The sequence below is a fragment of the Aulonocara sp. 'chitande type north' Nkhata Bay genome, linkage group LG22, assembly GCF_057382095.1.
Source record: "Aulonocara sp. 'chitande type north' Nkhata Bay isolate Kocher_YH1m ecotype deep benthic linkage group LG22, A_spYH_male_GT1.1, whole genome shotgun sequence".
NCBI lineage: Eukaryota > Metazoa > Chordata > Actinopteri > Cichliformes > Cichlidae > Aulonocara > Aulonocara sp. 'chitande type north' Nkhata Bay.
This window is the reverse complement of record NC_141364.1, coordinates 8,994,065-9,014,150: the sequence shown is the minus strand read 5'-3', so window position 1 is coordinate 9,014,150 and position 20,086 is coordinate 8,994,065. Positions and strand designations below refer to the sequence as shown.

At 39.1% G+C, this 20,086-nt stretch overlaps 1 protein-coding gene across 2 annotated transcripts; it reads left to right on the top strand.

The window, feature by feature from the left end:
* Positions 1-567: 567 nt before the first annotated feature.
* On the top strand, positions 568-19,658 carry lypla2 (lysophospholipase 2). 2 transcript variants are annotated; one of them, XM_086279729.1, is made up of 10 exons: positions 568-659; positions 9,456-9,548; positions 11,110-11,141; positions 13,844-13,909; positions 14,171-14,218; positions 14,369-14,439; positions 15,808-15,881; positions 16,003-16,104; positions 16,272-16,442; positions 17,472-19,658. In XM_086279729.1, the coding sequence occupies exons 2-10, from the start codon at positions 9,471-9,473 to the stop codon at positions 17,520-17,522; spliced, it is 693 nt and encodes a 230-aa protein (XP_086135855.1). In that variant the 5' UTR covers positions 568-659; positions 9,456-9,470; the 3' UTR covers positions 17,523-19,658. The 2 variants fall into 2 exon arrangements, with proteins under 2 accessions (XP_086135855.1, XP_086135856.1); XM_086279730.1 differs by lacking the exon at positions 568-659 and adding an exon at positions 4,055-4,075.
* Positions 19,659-20,086: the final 428 nt, after the last annotated feature.

Sequence of the window (20,086 nt, the reverse complement as noted above, 5' to 3'; positions counted from 1 at the left end):
AATGAGTTCACTGTACTCAAACAGCCTACATAGTCACCAGATCTCAATCAAATAAAGCACCTTTGGGATGTGGTGAAACAGAGATTCATATCATTGATATGCAGCCAATAAATCTCATGGGAATGCTTTCCATGAAGAATTAAGGCAACTCTGAAGATAAAAGGGAGATTCAGCCTGGTACTAGCTATTCAAACACATCTAGAGCTTTAATGTTTTATTCTAGTGACTAGTGATTTTTGTTTTTTATAAAAATGATCGAAAACCATAGTTAATGAAATTGGAACATTTTAGAATATCTTTTATGGATACAGAAAAAAGTATATGTGTTAAATATAAGCATAGTCATTCAAAAAAGACGTTTGTGCAATAACGGTGTTAACAGTGGGCAGTTAGTAAAGCTATATATGCAGTTAATGGGATTATTTGTGAAGATTTTTTAACTCGAAGTAAAAATATAGAATCGCTCACATTTACTCCCTAATTTGGATATAATGTAAAACTGAAAAAAATTACATTAAAATAAGAATAATAAAAGCAAGAGTATGCGGACCACAGCGGGCGTGGTTACACGATGACGTCTCCACGCACTGTACCGCCCCTTGCTTGTGAGCGGCCAGTAGCGGAAGTTCCGCTCCGTCGTGAACTGGGACAGCAAAGCGGTGAGTGTATGAGTCTGTGTTAGCTAGCGGGCCGTGGGTGTAATTTTAAATCATTTATCCTTACTCGAATGGGACCTTAACGGGGTCCTTTTAGTGCTTAAAGGGTCTCCTAAAAACGGGCGGGGTTTGGGGTCTGAATTTGATTCGTAACGTTTGTCCGAAGTAACCAAAAACAGAGACACACCGGTTGGAGACAATACAGTTAATGTGTGTGTGTGTGCGCGCGTGCGCGACGTTAGCTAGTAGCAGCTGTACTCCCACTGTTCCCGGTTATTGTGTGTGTGTGTGTGTGTGTGTGTGTGTGTGTGTGTGTGTGTGGTCGGCTAAACCTGGATTAAACCCGAGCGCATGGTCGGGAGTCAGGCAGTGTGTGTTTTTGGGGCAGCAGAGGCTTTGCGCTGCTGAATGCCATCACTACCGAGGATAAGGATGAGGCGCATATCAGTGCTAAGCTTCAGCCATTCATTGTCTCTTTCCTGTTCGACACCACCCGCTTCCTCTGCTTCACACACCCATATCAACTCATTTTATCCGATGCCGTGAGGCGTTCTACAAATTTCGCTTTGTCTTCTTTGACATCAGCTAGCCAGCCGAGCTGTAACCCTCCATCAGCAGGCGGGGAGCGGGGTTAGCTGCTGCTACTGCTGGTGGTGGAGGGGGAGTAGGATGGTGGTGTGTTTGGTGGTGGTGGGGGGGTGCCTGTCACTCACTGCCGCATATTATCCTGTTGTTTGCCAGCCATCCGTAGCCACTGAGCTGAGTGCAGCAGCCTGCTGCTGCTGCTGTGTGTGTGTGTGTGTGTGTGTGTCTTTGACGTGCACACGCGCACACACTGCAGCACGCCTCTGGTTTTTGTGTTTGATTTAAATGTAATTGGAGTCACGCAGGATGGAGACTCGTGATGTCCAAACAGGCTACATTTTCTTTCTTTTTTTGGCCTGTTTTACCTAAAAGTAGTGGTGGGAGCTGCTGCTTTTCATTGAATATAGTTAATCATTCGGTCAGTCAACACTGGAGTAGTGCTTTTTCTAAGTGTCACTTCATCACATTACACCCTTTAAAATCAGGGAAAGATAAACTATAAATCGAGATACTATGATGTGATAATGCAGTGTGGTGTTACAGCATTAGTGGTTACATTTCCTGCCTGATTCAGTAACTTTTGAGTGTTCTGTATAGGCAAAAATAGCAAAATTACGGCACGAAGTTACAATGATTTTGATCAATAGTGAGGTCAAATTTCTTTAATATGATATCCAACGCGATTGATGGAAAATGTGTATTTATTATACTTTAAGAAGAACAAACAAGTCTTGTTAGCTCTTGAGACAAAGCTATTTTACAGACTAAAAAGACAGTTTTTATATTTTATGTAGATGTACCTTTTATATAGAAATACTTTTTTGCTACGAAAGATGTCTAAAAAATGTTTCTAATTTAACTGATTATGGTTTTTAATCATTTTTATTGAAAAATACATTTTAAAAATTATCAGAAGCAACTTTATTTATGCAATCTCTGATGCTCCTTATTACAAACCTGTGGTTAGTGTTTGTTTCAATAAAAGTGGTAAAGAAAAATACTTTATTTATTTTAAAACGGAAAATATGTTTGAGAGTTTTATGTATTGCAATGTACTTGTGTTATTTTTAATTCCAAAAAAAAGAACAGATGGAGTGGTTATTAAAGGAAGAGTTTGATCAATAACACATTACTAGCAGTTTTACTTTTATCGTTCACTACCAGGTGTCTGCATCACACCAAATCTTAACAAACATGTTGTTTGTAGATGTGTTGTGTTTAAAATACTAATTCATCATCTCTTTGGACATCTGCCTCAAGGCTTCCACTGCAGCACGTGTTGTTATTGTATGTCTGTTATTCATGGTTCACTGTCGTGATTAGAAATGGAAAATTACAATCATAGCATTCAGTATAGAAAAACATGCATATATTATATGTGTGTGTGTTACAAAAAGTACCTTTATGCTATCCTCTCCATGTCGTTTATCAATTATTATAAAATACTCCGAAGTTATTGTGAAAAATTGCAGAAGTAGACTGATAACATTCATGGTACGAATTAAACGCATCACAATAGCACATATAAATTTACAGGGGGATCATAAATGACCGCGCTTGGTCACTTGAAGTGTTCTTAATAGCATTTTCTCACCTCTAATTTGTTTACTTGGGATGGGAGCAGGAAAAGTGCAGTTTTCTTGGACTACAGTACGAGGTGGGGAAGTTACTTCACTTGGTTCATTTTATGGCTAGTTGTTTCAGTTTGTGTACTCTATATATCTATGGTACTCAACAGGAAGGTATTTAGCTCAAAATTGCAGCATTGACCTCTTCACTATAACAAACCTGTCTGGAGTTCTTTCGAAACTGACTCAGACTACCCCCTCCAAGCTCCCTTCAGTGCGGTTACTGCACCTGAGTGTGATTACCGTGTTCACATCTGCTCACACGCACCACACCATGTGTGAAATAACAGTTTGATTTAAACAGATTGAACAGTGACACAAAATAAACGTGCTTTGAATTAAAGCATCTACTTCCTGGTGGGGAGTTAACGTTTAACGAGAGACAACATCAGAGGGAATTATTTCAAATTGTAATGGGGCACGGCAAATAATAAGAATTGTTCTTACGCGGTTAAAGTATCTAAGTAAGTAAATAAAGTATCCTTTATTTCTCTGACTGCAGTCCACTGTAGAATGGAGGGAAGCAGTTGTTTATGATGTTTAGCTTAGCTTAAACTAACAGGTTAGAAACACTGCCACCAGTTTTTGAAAATACAATGAAAACCTGTTTGAAATTAAAAAGAAAAAACTGTTCAGAACCGGGAATGCTAGAATTTGCAGTCAAACAAAACTGTGAAAAAAGCAGCAGATCCTCATTATTTTGGAGATAGAACCAGAAAGACTTGAACTGATGTAAATCTGAAATGCAATTTGGGATAATTTTTAATTGAACATCAGGAAACAGATCTTCATTTCTGATGCTGAGGTGTTGGTCCTGGCTGTAAATCTTTGAGTACTGGAATGTTATCAGTGGTTTCAGTTTTAGTGTTTGTGAGCTTTAAACATATAATCAAGCTAAACATTTAGTGTAAAGGCAAAAGATTGGCCCCTGGAGCACATGATTTGTAAAATTTCCGGCATATTTTAGATGCCGTTCTTCTCGTCATTCCATAACTGGTTACCATTTGTGGCATGATGCATAAATATGAACGTTTTGGCTGCTTTGTTTTACATAATTATTGAGTAAAGTGAGAGATTTTTGATGATGGAAACTGCAGAGTTAAATAAAACGAGGCTTGTTTCATTTTTTTTAAGACGCAGCTTGAATTGGACTTGATGGTGGTACACTATTTTTAACCAGCAGCCTCCTCCAGAAGCACATAGAGAGTGAGTGAGCCGTTGTTTCTTGGAGCCTACTTTGAAAGCCCACACAATGCTTTGTGCTGGGTCTCTGGGTTATGGGTCATTGTAAATCTGCTGAACAATAACAGGTAGAAAAAACTGTATAACGGAGATTAATTGTTTCTTTGCTTATGCTACCATGTTTCCTGAGCTCGTCCTACTTGTTTGAACAGATTGTCCGATTGTACCTGCACTCCTCCGTTTATCTTCTTATCATCTTTCTTTCTTTCACTTCTGCATTCATGCTGCCCACTCTATGTCTCTGCCTGTTCCCTGTCAGCGTCTGGAGTGCAGCTAAATTCAATTTGTTAATGCTGGATTAGTATTTATTTAAAGCAAGCTCTTTAATTGGATTCTTGTGTGTTTCTTAAAAAAAAAGAGCAATTCCTACTCAGTTTAAAATCTTTTGCAGAAAAAACTCAGAAATGAGGTCTGTTTTCCATTTTTACTTAACCAGGAGAACAAGTTTATAAGACAAGGTGAACAATTTTGTATTTGTATTTATAGGTTGCGACATTTTCATGTTTGAGCAGCCAAAATATTATGTAAAATAGCACAATAAAATTAAATACAGTAAGCTCATTTTAAATTGTACAGAAGAGATAATGATAAATAATATATATATATATCCAGAGGAATGATGTATATAATAGAATTGAAACAAAATGTAAAAAATTGCTCAAGTATTTTTAGATGTTCTTCTAGTATCATGATTTTAAAGTTAACTACTGAAGAGAGGTCCTTCAAATTTTTAGGGTAAATATCTGGTCTGTGAAATTGGACTACAGGAGTGGAGCTCATGTTAAGATGGAATGATGGATGCTTGAAGTTCCTGAAATATTTGAACACCCGATCACTGATAGCAGATTTTGTGGTCTGTAAAAACCTCACTTTGGCTTTTAGAGAATATTTTATTCAGTTTCTTACATACAAGTCACATACTATTATTTAAAATGGTCAGGTGAATGGTTTCACACATATGAAGGCATGAAATCATTTTTATTTATCTTCAGTGTAGGGACTTTGTGGGAATTTATGCTTCAGATGAATGTCTACATCATAGCTACGTCATAACTGCAAACCCATCTGAAACCCCTCTGCCGTAACCTGACCTGCAACTCTCTAGAAATGTAAAGTAAATGTCACATTGACGCAGACCAAAACTATTGTGAGTGGCCTGTTCAGTACTGTCAATTCCCCCAATAATAATAATAATAATGACTCCAAAATGATGGCAATTCCTTGAGCGGGATTGCTGAAGCTACCAGAAATGGTGTGATGGAAATGTACAAGGAATCTGAAAAACTTGAGGGATAAATATGAAACATAGAAGGGGAATGAAGTCCCAGCATTTTGTTTCTATTGACTGTCGCTGCATAAAAACACAACCACAAGGTAGCTGACACATAATGTGCTACCACATGCGTTGGCCGCTTACAAATACTTCATTACTACACTGCACTTTTTAGAGTCCATATTCGTGAAGCAGTTAAATTAGTTTTACATAGAATTTCATAAAAATATTGAATAAAATGGCTGCTCAAAAATAATGTTAGTGGTATTTTTAGATATTTTTCTCTCTTTATCCCTTGAGAAAACTGATGATAGATACCTGAATATTTTTTTTTGAAATTCCCATCAAGAAGTTTATTTTTACCCTGGATTTTTTTCAGATAGTTTGATGAAGCAGCATGGAATGACCTAGAAGAAAGGAGCTTAATTACACTGAAAAATTCAGAAATAAAATTTGGGATTTTAGTCAAATGGCTTCCAACCTCGAGATCAAGACGATTTTAACCTGTCCATCAAAATCTATCAGTTATCTAACTTGTGCCTTTTTTAATGAAATATTAAATACTTATATTCCTTAGAGTTCCAAATATTTATTTAAGTTAAATGTGTTTAGATAGAAAAATGTAATTCTTTGATGTTTATAAGTTGTAAGGAATCAGTTATTAATCTGGTGGTCTTTTAGCATAAATAGCTCACTGAACATATTATTTTGTATATTCAGATTTTGAGAGCTGAGCAGCAATATTCTTTTAGTTTTTAACAAGTTGTTTGGATGTAGAAGTACCTTTTTTTTTCATGCATATTCACTCTGTGCAGAAAAAGCAGCACAATTTGTTGGAAAACACAAAATGTTAACTTTACAACAAATTTTCACTCTTTGCCCTGCTAATCCTGTTTACCATAAAAAAAAAAAAGGCTATTTCCTGCAGCTTGCCCATTCATTATTAATCTAGTACTCATTTATCAGTTGATGCAAAAACGAACAGACTTCTATTGTCCACACTTCGGATTTCACATATTTCGGCTGCAGATATGACCTTCAGCTAATGATTTGTCACCTGGTACTGACAGCACGTGCAGCATTTAGCTGCTTGATCTCAACATCTGTGAAATTTTAACAGCCGAGGCGCTGAAGGTTTATACATTAACCTTTGTGCTTCCATATTTCTTTGTCTCCTTGTTGCCCGTTTACCAATTGGACAGTTTGCTGTCTGACCCACCCGTCCCGTCTCCCATATCCTGTCCAACAACATCAGGATGTTAGAGGCTTTTACTGCTGGACTTTACTGTAAAACAACAACCTGATCTCCTGCCTGTTATTGACGGCTGAATCGCGCCAGTCAGCGGTCCATTTTACAGTCAAGAGAGGGCATTTAGTTTATTTGATGAGTCTATTCAGTTGCTGACTACAGAAACCTGCATGGCACAAATGCTTTTTTTTTTTTACTGACTGCTTTACCTTCACCAGCAGCTCCATTATGTGTTTGCATGTGTGAGCGATATGTTGACCTTTGTTGTTCCCGTGTGACAAATGAATGGCTGCACTGATAATGAGGTTTTTATAACTGACACAGAGAGCTGTTGAATGTCACCGCTGATGTCCAAATAACATCCAGTCCTTCTGAGCTACACGCAAGTAACTCTCGACATGCATCTGCACAGCCCCTGGTTTGAATAGGCTGTGCTCTATTTAAATATTTGAATACATCCTGGGGAGGTGAACATTTGGTATTGAATGAGCAGTGAGGCTTAGAGAAGGAGAAATGTAATGAACTTCATAATCCAGTGTAAATATAGCTCTACCAGCATGATTTCCATATATTGGCCCGTGTTCTTTATAATACAGTACACCCAACTCGGTGTTTTTAGTGATGTTCCTGGCTACTGATTTACTGGTCAGTTAAACAGGAGAAGAAAATAAGAGTAATAGATGAGTCTGAAAATAAGAAAGCATTCCAAAAGGAGGCTAAATTAACCCCAGTGTGGCAGGCCAAGTTCAGATATGTCTGTACAGATAATGTGTGTTTATTTAAGTGCCTTTTCAAATCATTAAATATGTTTTTCAGTTATCAGATCATATTTGAAAGTCTCATAAATTGCTTGATGTCAGATTAGTTAAACTGGTTAACCTTAGCAATGCTACCTTACATGCTGCTAGTAGCAGCATGTGCTACTAGCAGCATGTCTGTACATCTGTTTACTCTGTCACAGCTGATGTAAAGAAAACTTACAGAAAAACCAATGTTACTTAAAAAACATTGAAACAGTCGGCGGCTGCCAGATGATTTCATTGAATTTTGTTTACAATCTGCAACCGGCTGGAACTTGCGGTGACTAAATGGTTGCTCGCAGGTTTGAGGGCATTGCACACTCACGACCACTTGCGATTGCACAGGTCACCTGATAGGAGTCAACCTTTGTGCAGTGGTTGCAGTCACAGTCTGACTTGGTTTGCAAATCATTACTAATTTATAACCGTTGTAAATTAAGAAAATATGAAAAAGTAGTTTAACCATGTGAGATCTAAGAGATTTATGCTTCTGCGCTATGTCTGTTGTAGGTTGGTCATAGCTGCAAACAGCTTTTTGTTGCTGAGTAGCGGGCAGAACTGTTCTGGTCGTGCGCATCTCTAATTTTATTGCCAAATAAATTTACAGTTGCACGTTATATTAATGGAACTATTTTAAGTTCACAGGACTCATGCAGCACAGTTTGCTCTTAAAATAAGTTTGTGATCATTGCATTTATTGTTGGCTTCTCCACCTGTGACGATATCACAGCCTAGTAACCATTAATGCTGACACTCATGAATGCATGTATGAATGGCAACACTCATAAAAAAACACACATCAACAAACAGAAAGCTGTCTCTCCCTCTCTGTAATCTGAAAACATCTGAGCTTCAATAGTGATTTATCATTGAAATCGTAGCAAAGACTGACAGTATCATACGCTCGCACCTTTCATCTCAGCCGAGCCTCCCAGGGTACAAAATCTGAGAGCCGCGCAACAAGTATAAACTGAGCTCTGAGTGGACATTGTAAGAAATAACTGAATACAATAAATAACTGAATAAATAAATTCAATAAATAACTGAATCTTCATCTGGTTCCTCTTAGTTTTTCCACATTCAGCCAGGTAAAATAAATCCTGCTGCAGTAAATCAAAGAATGTAAATCAATCAGATTTACAATCAATCAGCATGGTTTAAACACCTCACTTTGGTGGAGTGTGGTATACCGTGGGCAATGTCAGTATGAAGGCTGCGTGTATTAAAGCTGACAGTGATTCAGACCTCTGCCTCTGATTAAATTAACTATTAAGTTAACCTGGTTCATCTTGATAAATTTTTGTCAACTTGGTTCTAGAGAACATGTCAGAGTCCAAAGTTTAAGCCCTCCTCCTTTGTAATTTTTGTCTTCTGCAAAGCCATCCAATATGCCAGATCATGAGTAGTTTCAAGCCCCTGGGGCACATTCAAGATCCACAAGGAGGCTGTTGGATGACAATGACAAAGATAGAAAGAGAAAGTAAAAGCAAGAACTGTTCCAAATATAAATGAAACAGAAAAACTAGAATATGAGTGAAGAAGCTACTTTCTGGTGCTCCCTTATTCGTGAGAGGTCACCATAACACCATCAAACTGATGATCTTTTGCTTGTTAGGCGAATATGAAAATGTTATATTATTAAACCAGTTTGATTTGAGATTAGAGCTGATTCTGTTGGAGTAAAGGAGCTGTGTGATATCCAGTGATTTCTAGTATTAAAAACATGTATCCTCCAGAAAAAGCTCCGGAAGATTAGTGTCATGACTCAACTTCCTTCTCTGCTACAGGAATAAAAGAAGCTGCCATGAACTTTGAGCGGATTTTACAGTTTTGATCTGCTGTGTAAAAAGTCTTAGAGTTAACGCGAAGGACTGAAAACTGTGAAAATGCTTAAATTATCTCAAAATGTGTGAATGTTAAATGAAGCATTTTGTTTAGCTTGAAGTCGCTTCTCACTGTGCAATCTGCAGGCAGCTGAAATCTTTTTTTTTTTCTTTTTTCTGTTCTCGTTTTTGTCTCCAGCACCTCTTACAGTGTATGTGTGGCAACAACATGTCTGTGCCGCTGCTCGCCGAGGCTGTGACGGTGTCTGGGGTGGAGAAGGAGACCGCGGCGGTGAGTGAAAGCACAAAACCTAATATAACTTTATTTACCTCAAACGCTGCTGGAGTGTTTTTTGTGGCCTTAATCAAACAGTGCTTTTAATTTTGACTTTGGCTGCTTGGGCAACTCTGCCCAACTAGAAACAGAAAAACAGGTGAGACAAAGACTATGAGGTACTCAAAGCTGTCACTTGTGACACGAAGTTTGGCGTAAGACCGAATGGAAATTGTTTCTGAGCGGCACTTCACACTTCTGTGAAGTATGGTGAACCTTGGTGTCACATCTGTGCTGTGGAAACATTCAGGCTAACAAGACAGGTGTAATTTAAATTAAAATAAATAAATAAAAACCCATAACAGTCGCAGAAAAAATGGTGTTTATATACTTACCTAAAAGCAGAACAAGCTCCCGATTAAGTGTGGTTTTGTCATTTAATTTTTTTTTGTTTTTAGGATCACATTAAAATGTTATTTTTAAAACTTTCATTTATTTTACACACCTGACTAAATAATAAGCCACCTACACAAAGACCCACAAATCAATACTAGCCCTCAGAGGGTCCTGGGGACATGTCCTTGGGATCACGAATGTCAGTTTGCTTTATATCTGACAGCACGAAAAAAACTAAAATGCATGCAAATCTGTGTTGCTGCCAATTATTGACCCATCTGAGGGCCTAATAAAAACAATCAAACATTTCTTGAAATGTAGTTAGAACAAATATAGAACTGGCAGGTGCTGGCGCCTATCCCAGCTACCATAGGGCGAGAGGCAGGGTACACACTGGATGGGTCACCAGTCTGTTGCAGGGCTAACACATAGAGACACAGATAGAGATACAAATTTCCACCCAGCACTGTGATCAATATCAAGAAATTGGACTTTTTGTACTTCTGTAGCCGTGCCAGTCCTGTTTTATGGCTCACCTGTAGCTTCACCTGCAGCAGCACATGTAACGAGTGTTACAGCAGAGTAATCAGGCCCATTGTGTCAACACTCAGCTGGATCTCAGAGTGAAAATTAAACAAGTCTCTTATCAGGCTGTTACTGGATACTGTGCAGGGTTTTGTTAAACATCAGGATCAAAGCTGACTGTTCCAGCTCTGAACCCTACATGGAAGAAAAGTGTTTTGATCTGCGCAAAGAGCCAATTCTCTGACTTCTAGCAAACAAACATCGAGTTGCCAGTCTTCTGAACTGTCATTAGTCCCTTTCATGGTTTCTCTGCAGGAAGTATCATGTGTGGAAACTCGCAGTGAGAGTAGATCTTGGCAGGAATGTAAGACTGGCACCTGGTTTTCTTCTGCAAACTTGTAGCTGTAGCACTCTGTGTCCAGAAGGCTGGTAAATTGTATTGAAGATCAAAGAGGGTTTTTTTTTTTTGTTTTTCATCTGTGAAGTGCAAGATGGACTTGAACATACTGTCCAGATCACAGGAAGAAAAGTTTCTGTTATCAATCAGTACTGGGAACAGATAAGGCCTCTGTGTCTGCATTTAGAAGGAAGTGTTTCCCATTTATTTGTGAAGCCTGTGTAAGAGAAAATAATTCTGCTGTCTCCATCTGTGCTGCAGGTGATCTTCCTTCATGGTTTGGGAGACTCAGGGTGAGTAACTTTATTTCTGTTTTCTGTGAGGTGCAGTTAAAAAGTTCAGTTCCAGTTTGCAGTTAAAAAGTTTCTGATCATACCTTGAAGGATATCTTCTTGTGCACCTTTGGGCCGCTTTTTTTTTTTTTGTAGATCGCCCTGTTGGAGTTTTGTCTGACCACTCGTATTTTTACCTCTTTTGTCAAAACAGTCATTTACCAAGATTTGTATTTTGAGCCAAATCTGAGGGAGCTGCTTTTGGTGAATAGAACAGGTGATGAGCAGAGCCTCAAATGCCATCACCTACAGACCACATCATTTCTGGTTAAAGGTTTCCCTCGCACAGCTCAAAATGTTACAGGGACAAATTCAGAGTGTATGGTGGAGGAAAAACCCAAAAGCATTCATGTAGCAACATAAAGGCATAAAGTATGCTAGGGTGCGCTTGGGTCAGAGAGATGCAGTTTTCATTATCGAATGGTGAGTGTTAGGCTCTCTTAGTGCGGATTCATCTCTGGAGACAATACACAACAGTGCAGCAATTGTGAATACAACCTACAGGCATACATCAAGCAAGCTGCAATTATAATGCCTGCTTTAACCCCACAACACTAACGTCCAGTTTTGTAACACTATCACTAATGCTGGGTATATTTTTATCCGATATAATATACCCAATAAAACAAAGAAATGACGAAACTGTCCACTCACTCCTGGGACACATTAGCCTTGTCAAGTAAAGGTGCATTCTCACTGAATCTCTGACATCTGTGGGAAAAGTTTTTAAAACAAAAGACCAGCTGACTATAAATGTTTTACCATATGAATTTCCCTTGGAAATTACCACTAAGTAATTTTTATTCAACACTTGATGAAAATCACGCGACATTAGTGTTCTAGGGTTAAGAGGCGTCCACACAGGAAACAGCTAGCAGTAACATGGCAACAATGTAGAAAGTCTGCGATATTCAGCGATTTCATGTGATGCCAGGCAAACACAAAGCGAGTCTGCAGTTTCTCAACTTCAAGGCGAGTGATTGAAGTGACTACCACTGAGAGCAAAGATTACCACTGATTGACATACCGTATTATAGGGTAGTAAATATATTAGAGGGTTGCCTAGGTAACCAGAGCCTGAACTATCTGCTAGCAACCACCTGTCAGCTGCAAACCAATTTGCAAGTGAATTGCTTTCTCTGTGGACGCCTGTTCAGGCACGGACACTGTGAGCTCTGTAGGATTTACTGGTCACCCTGCATTCCTGCTCTCACCTGTGGACACAAACTGAGTCAAGCAAAAAGAATCGAATTGCAGATACAAGTACTTTTCTCCAAAAGGCTGTCTGGATTCTCTCTTAGAGGTAGGATGAAGAGCTCCACTATTCAAGAAGGGCTCACAGTAAGAGCCAGTTGAGGTGGTTTGGGTATCTGACCAGGATTCCTTCTGGGCGACTGGGCACTGCAGGCTCTTCAGCTGAAACCTGCTGTGTTGTGGTTCAGCTCATCACCAAGACTCTTGATATGTGGATAATAGTTAAAACGTTTTGCATTTCCATTTATGGAGTATAACTGGAACAGTTTTCCAGTGGACTTGCAACAAGGTTCAAGCATTATTCAGTTCAAAGAATTTCCAAAACCTGCTTTTGGAGAAATTTGAAAACGATGCCTGATAGTATATATATATTTATGTTAATCATTATGTCTGTACATAGACATAGACAGGGAAGTGGGTGTGCCGATGATCATGATAAACCAACAGAGTGTTGAGCATGGTGTAGGGATTAATATTTATGTACCTGCTCCTTCCTACTCCAAGTCGGACATTATGATTGAGTTGGTATTTCATGTCACATAGATTTTGTTGATTTTGTATGCACACATATATCTGTGTATATGTATATGCAGATATGTGTGTTAATATAGGTTATCATCATTATCACACACAAACCATGTCACTTTGAAAGAGAAGCTGAGGTCTGTGATGAAGTGGTCAAAACAGGATTTCCAGGGAGCGATCTAAAAATGGGAGCCAGGCTGAAAGCAGGCCAGAGATGGAAGAGAAGATGAACTGATTCTTAAAAGCTGCCCAAACCTTTTGGATCACACTTTAAGCGGCACCTAATTGATTTTTTTCCCTTGTAATTATAGTTCACATAATTTGAGTTATTTCCATTTTTTTGTTTAAATGTTTGTTTCATTGGGCTGAATGTGAGCAAAAAATTCACAGGAGAAACATTCCTACATGTACAAATCATTACATAAACAGCACAGTAGCAGAGGGTGGTGATGCAGAGTTAATGACAATAATTAATTTTAAAATCCTGCATTTGGCTCTTGCTGCTTTTGCACTTGACTTTAATAACATGCATTTAGTGGCCTTTAGTCATGTGTAATTGGTGCCAACATTCATGTGGTTGAATTTCATAAAGCAGCACTTACAACATTATGAATGTCTAATTTAAAAAACGACTTAAATCAGTACATGATGACAGCTTGTCCTCAGTACAGTTTTAGTGCTCCTCTGTAATGGAGATGAAAAATCATTTCACACATGCTGATCGTTGTACATCAAGAGAAATAATTTTCTACACGCGTTACTTCAGCGTAGAAGTGACTTTCATGGACTTGGTTGTAATGCTTTTGGGGTGGATGTGCTGCATATTAGTGGTTTTACTGTTGCTTGATTAGGAACAAAGAGCTGCTCTCTCTGTTTTCTGTCAGGCATGGGTGGGCGGATACTTTGACTGGGATCCGGCTGCCTCACGTCAAGTTTATCTGCCCCCACGCGTAAGTCTTTTTTTCTCATGTCACGATTTGATTTATGCCTCTAAGAATTTTGTTTGTCGGGACTTATGTGGATTGATTTAAAAAAAAAAAAAAAAAAAAAGACTTGTAGGCAAATAAATGCTCTGTAATGTTTATTTGGTGCGTTTTAAGCCAAATTTTTGCCAGTCATTCAAGTCGTTTGGAGTTAATAATGTGTTACTGTAACGTAGCTCCTGGCTGCTGTTTTCCCATCATGTTTTCATTGCCTCTCCTCCGCTGCAGGCCCCCCATTCCCGTTACACTCAACATGAAGTCGATGATGCCCGCGTGGTGAGTTGGCGTGATGAAAGAGGCGGCCTTTTAGCTCAACACTGGATGCCATTGTTTCCCTGGAAACCACAATAGCCTCCCATATTGCCATTGACAATACTGCAATTGTATCCATTCATTTTCCTTATGCTGGGCTTTACTTGTGTGCAGGTTTGACCTCATGGGTCTCAGCCCCGACTCTCCAGAGGACGAATCTGGAATCAAGAAGGCAGCAGAAAACAGTGAGTTTAATGTGTTTAAATATCGAACAAGGGCCACGTGTGTGGGTTGATAATAGCAGGGAAGCACTAATACGCTGTCATTAAACGGTGATTGGAAAGCTTCCAGACTGCTGCAGCTTCAGTCTGGTTTTACATCCCTCTATTTAGTGGTTAGTATCTTCTCTTGTATGCACCTTAACTCCTTGAAGCTTAAGCTAAAGAGGGTGCTTACACCATTAAATATATAAATGTGAAATACTTAAAGTGCACCTATTATACTGCTTTCCAGCTCTACTGCAATACATTTCTGTCACTAATAGCTCAATATAATCCCTTTTTTATGTGATATTGGGCCTTGGTGGAGCCTTTTAGATCACTCTGAAATGAGCTGTTTTTAGCTCCTCCACATTTAAGACAAATTTCTTCTGATTGGCTGCCACTCACAAGCAGAATGTTTGAGCACCAGGAAGGCAGCGGCTCTGTAGGCACAGCTAGAGCTGCATGCCTGAGATGACCCTATAAATTATCCCCTCTTTATGACATTATTAACAGCCAAGCTTCCAAAATAAGTCTGTGAATCTGAAAATTTTTAGTGCAACTTCAGGGCAAAATGTTTGATGGATGGATTGTTCTTGTTCATAGGCACAAATTGTCCCACCAGAGATTTGGGTCTCCTCCCAGCCTCCAGATTTGAGACTGGAGAATCTTTAGAAATGCTTTAAATTCTTATATCATAAATCCCTCTGCTGTTAAATAGATCAAAAACTCTGCTAAAAATTTAAGGTTTAAACCCCCCCCCCACCACCACCACCACCACCACCACCACCACCACCTGCAATTTTTCTAATCATTTAATGAACATTTAAGAATACAGCACTTTGAGTCAACTGTAGTTGTGATTTGGTGCTGTGTAAATAAAATTTAATTCAATTGTAAGACTATGAGAGGCTTGATTATACTTGATTGTAAGATTAATGTTATGTAGGCGATTTAAAACGGATGTTCTTGACACTGATTAGTTAGTTTGTGAAAAATGTTCAGTCTTTGCGTATGTACTTGTCTGTAAAAAACAAACAAACAAAAAATAAACTTCAAAGAGAAAATCTCTAAAAGTGTGTGCTGTTATCCTCTTATTTAGACTGTTATAAAATGTCACTGCTGTGTATGAAGACTGTCTTCACCCTCTTCAGAGCAGCTATAAAAACTTTTTTCTTTGAATATCCACATGCCAAGTATGGATTACATTTTTTAAGCCAGCTGCAAAGTTGACAGGAAGTCAAGTGGAACATTTTTGTTGGAAATTTGCCACATAAGACTTATTTCTTCCTTCTTCTACGCTACCCACCCCTTTGTTTGGCTTCACTAACGGGTTATTCTTGCTTCTCACAGTCAAGGCCATAATCGAGCACGAGGCCAGAAATGGGATCCCTCCAAACCGTATAATACTTGGCGGTTTCTCTCAGGTGGTTTTTTTTTTTGTCTTGGTGCTACATGTTGTGAATTGCATTTACATTATTATATATACAAGATCAATATCGTAAATGCATCTATTAAAGGTTGTCTGCTTCCTGTGTTGCTCCTCAGGGTGGGGCCTTGTCCTTGTATACCGCCTTGACCTGCCAGCACCAGTTGGCTGGTGTTGTGGCCCTCAGCTGCTGGCTTCCACTTCACAGGAGTTTCCCATCGGTACAGTCACAGTTTCACTGCAGAGGAGAAACATCCTTCCCTGCCTGCTCCTCTTTTCAACACAATGCTGATACCTTCATATGATTTTTAACATGTCACCCTGCCAGAAGGTTTTAGTGAGAAAGCTACGCTCAAAGCTAAATTCAACTTCTATGTCTGTCCCACAGGCGTCAAGCGGCAATAAGAACCTCCCAATCCTGCAGTGCCACGGTGAGATGGACGCCATGATTCCCGTGCAGTTTGGTGCCATGACGGCAGAAAAACTGAAATCCATAGTCAACCCTCAAATGATTACCTTTAAAACCTTCCCAGGGCTCCCTCACAGCTCCTGTCCTCAGGTACTGTTGTTCACAAATCACACTGATAACTTCTTCTAAAAAGCTTGTTTTACTTCTTTCAAGGTTGAATCAAATATTTAGCTAATTTACATTTTTGTGACATCCTGATTACATTCACCAAAACAAAAGCATTGCATCATCCACCTGGGTGAATTAGGCAATGTTAATTAAACCTTTAAATGAAGGTTTTTCTCTTGAAATAAAGATAAGGAAATTTTTATTTCAAGAGAAAAATCTTGAAGACAATTACCAGGCCTCTGGAGAACTTCAAGATAGTTTGAGGATGTAATTTAGCCATTTAAATCAGCTGTATTAGATCAAGGATGCATCTAAAACCTGCAGGACACCAGCCCTTGAGACCTCGAGTTCCCCCACCCCTGATTTAGAGGATAAACTCTAAACAAGGGTTGTTGTTTTTTGTTTTTTTTTTCCATGATGCACTCTTCCAGCTCAAACTTTGCAGGTAGATCAAAACAGAACCGCTTGGGTCTCTGGTACAATTTTTATTACCCGTGATTTTTAATGTTTCAGATTTGCTTCTAAAGCTGTTCTTTCAAATGTAGATGTCTCTAAAACGCTGTGATTTTAACAGCTTGACACTTGAATCAAAAGAAAAGTCTTAAAGAAGGTTTGCAAATCAAACATTTATACACATATATATGCAGAAAAACAGGGTTGTAGGAGTTTACAGAACGTCCTTCTCTCAATAATGAAGTCTGTGGGCTATATACGAGTCTCCAGCACAGCTTGTTAAGCTTCCTAGTGTCACGGGCTTTGATGTTGTTAGCCCAGCCCATGTTGTTAGCTAGAAAGAAAACTGCACTAGCAACAGAAAAAGTGCAACATTTTGCTGCACACATTTTTCTTGAAAAACCCTAAGTTTCCAGATGAAGTAGAGTCTGCTCTCTCCATTTGTGTGAACAGCCTCAGCGTTACATTTCCAGTCCAGCCTGTTTTTCAGCTGAGATGAGTCCTGAATCATCTGTTCAGCTTCTCCACTGTACCAACATTTGGTCTGCTCTCTTGCAGGAGATGGCAGCTGTAAAGGAATTTATCGAGAAGCTTTTGCCCCGGATCTGACCTCACCTCATCCCCACTGTGACCCCCTTTGAGACACTGACCTTTCACCCCTTTTCTGCCATTCTCCCACAGGAAACAGCCATGAGCACCCCCTCCCACACACATCCACGAGACAGCAAACATACACGAACACGCACATATTTAGTAACGATGATAACGATGATTTGACCCACACTGCTAAACCAACCAAATCTTCTCCTGCGGTCCAGCAACACTCATACTGTTAACAGATTTGTCAAACACACTGATTTGAAGTGCTTGCATTCACACGTCTTAGCCTTCGGAGGGAGAAACACTGAAAACTCAAACATTAAATTCCTGTTTGGCTTCTGTTTTACAACTTCTGTCTGTTGCCTCATTCTCATTTCCCCTCATTTTTACATCATTTAGCTTCTCACTCATTGCTACACTTATCCTTCTGGCATTGCTGTGTGACTTTGTAAATCAAGAAAATCAAGATTAACACAGAGCAAATAAGCAGGTTGGTACTCGCCTGCAAACACACCGCTGTTTAAAGGTGCAGTCAGACCAGATTATGCATCCTAATTCTTTTTCCTGCAGTTTGACGTGCCTTCTTAGCTTCACAGGTGGAGTCGCGTGAAACTTTAATATGTGATTGCTCTCAAGGTGCATGAGTTTGAGGGGAAAAAAGGTGGATTTGGCTTCTTATTCATTCTTGCTTTATGACTACAGCCTAAAAGTTGGGTGCATGAACATAAGCAGTAGAAACACAAATAAAATGCAGCATAATCTACAAGCTTGTAGAGGCCTGCCATGTAATTGCCCCATTTGTTTATGCTTGCAATCCTACCCGCCCTGTCTCCTGAACCCTTCTGTTATCTGGTCTGACTGCAGCTTCACTCCAGTGTTGGGTACCCAACAGAGTTTGACTCGGGGATAGTGAGCGCCAACCCATCCTTTCCAATCATGACTGCGGCCTGTCCAGGTCTTGCATCGTTAACAGCAATGGCTCTTTTTACTAAATCTTGCACACAAGGCTGCCATGCTGCTTCTTTCCTCTTTTTTTTAAATAAATGTGATCAAACATCATGGAAGTATATGATCAGAGTCCAACAGAAATAAAGCTAATCAGTGGATACTCGTGCTACCCTGTGCTGTTTCTTTCAAAGCGTGCACACCTGCAGGTTGATCTGCTTTCTATGTATCTGTATGTGAAAGTACCTCAGTTTGTTCCTTTAGGCCTAAAGGCGAATGACTGATGATGGCTGCAGACCTGCACAGACTGCACACCATGACTGGTTTCAGCAGCGGTTCACCCCCACTAACAGCCGCCTCCTCTTCATGAATTCCTGTTGATTTCCACTATTTATTTTCTTTAAACCTCTGGTAAAACACACTTCCTCTACATTTTCTTCCATAACACCAACACAGTCTCGCTCCCTCCTTTGGGTCCCCACTAATAAAATATGGAAAGGTCAGCAACACTATTATATTCCACTTTAGAAAATAATGGCTATACAAAGGGAGCACTTTGGCAAGAAAATGGTCCAACATAATTGAAGGGTGAAAAAAAATCAAAGTTAATCTTTGAACAACTTGTGATCTTTGGACATAGGAGTGTAACTCTGAGGAGTCGTGTGTGTGCTTAAACATATATATATATCAGGTGTTTTACAGTTTTTCCTTTGTGAATATTGATTTTGCTCTCTTCTTAATTTCCTGTTCTGCTGTATCACTGTTCCCAACCTGGTTTTAAAAACAAAAAACCAGTAGAGAAGGATGAAAGGCATCTGTTTTGATTGTTGTTCACAACTCGATGAATGTGTCTCCTCTCCTTGACTCCTTGTGTATTTTTCTTATTTTTTTGCTCTAATTAGGTCCGTTATTTTCTCTTTGATGTGTTTGCCATTTTTTCTTTCATCATTCCACTCGTTCCTCTCGTCTCGTGTCTTTTCTCCTGGGTTGTGTTGTTGTGGTTTGTTTTATTTTTTACTTTTTTTTTTTTTTTTTTAATGTTGTTTTGTCACTGTTGTCATCTCATCCTTTTTTGTGTTGGTTTATAATGATGAGCATTAAAGAAACGTGTTCAGGTGAGGCTGAGGTGGTCTCTCCTCTTTTTTTTTTTTTTTTTTTCCAAAACACCTGTATGCGTAATAATAAAAAAAGAAAAAAGTCCGTCTGAGTTGAGCGTCACTCATTTTTCTAATGTGTATCTGCAGATTCATACACACTCATTCATGGGGTTTCCATATTTTTACTCTCTAATAATAATCTAATCTAATATCTAATAATACTTTAATGGTCGTGGGCAGCGTTTCAAACACTTGATTATTTTGAATGTTTCTATGATATGACGTAGACAACATCAAAGACTTTTATTGATAAATAAGTCACATCTACGCCGAGTCAGCATTAACCTTTGCTGACATGCAGCACATCAGCTTCTGGGTCGAATATTGATTGATGGTGATCCATTCCTGCCCTATCGGTGCTTGAACTTGATCATAGTTTGTGGGCGTCTTCGTCCACTTGCTTTTTAAGGATTAACCATAGATTTGCAATCCGATTAACATGTGAGGAATGTAGCCTTGGATTCAAAATCT

Coding starts and splice junctions, on each gene's coding strand:
- lypla2 (XM_086279729.1), top strand. CDS start 9,471: ATGTGTGGCAACAACATGTCTGTGCCGCTGCTCGCCGAGGCTGTGACG. Junction 11,142..13,843: donor CATGGTTTGGGAGACTCAGG/GTGAGTAACTTT, acceptor GTTTTCTGTCAG/GCATGGGTGGGCGGATACTT. Junction 16,443..17,471: donor CTCACAGCTCCTGTCCTCAG/GTACTGTTGTTC, acceptor GCTCTCTTGCAG/GAGATGGCAGCTGTAAAGGA.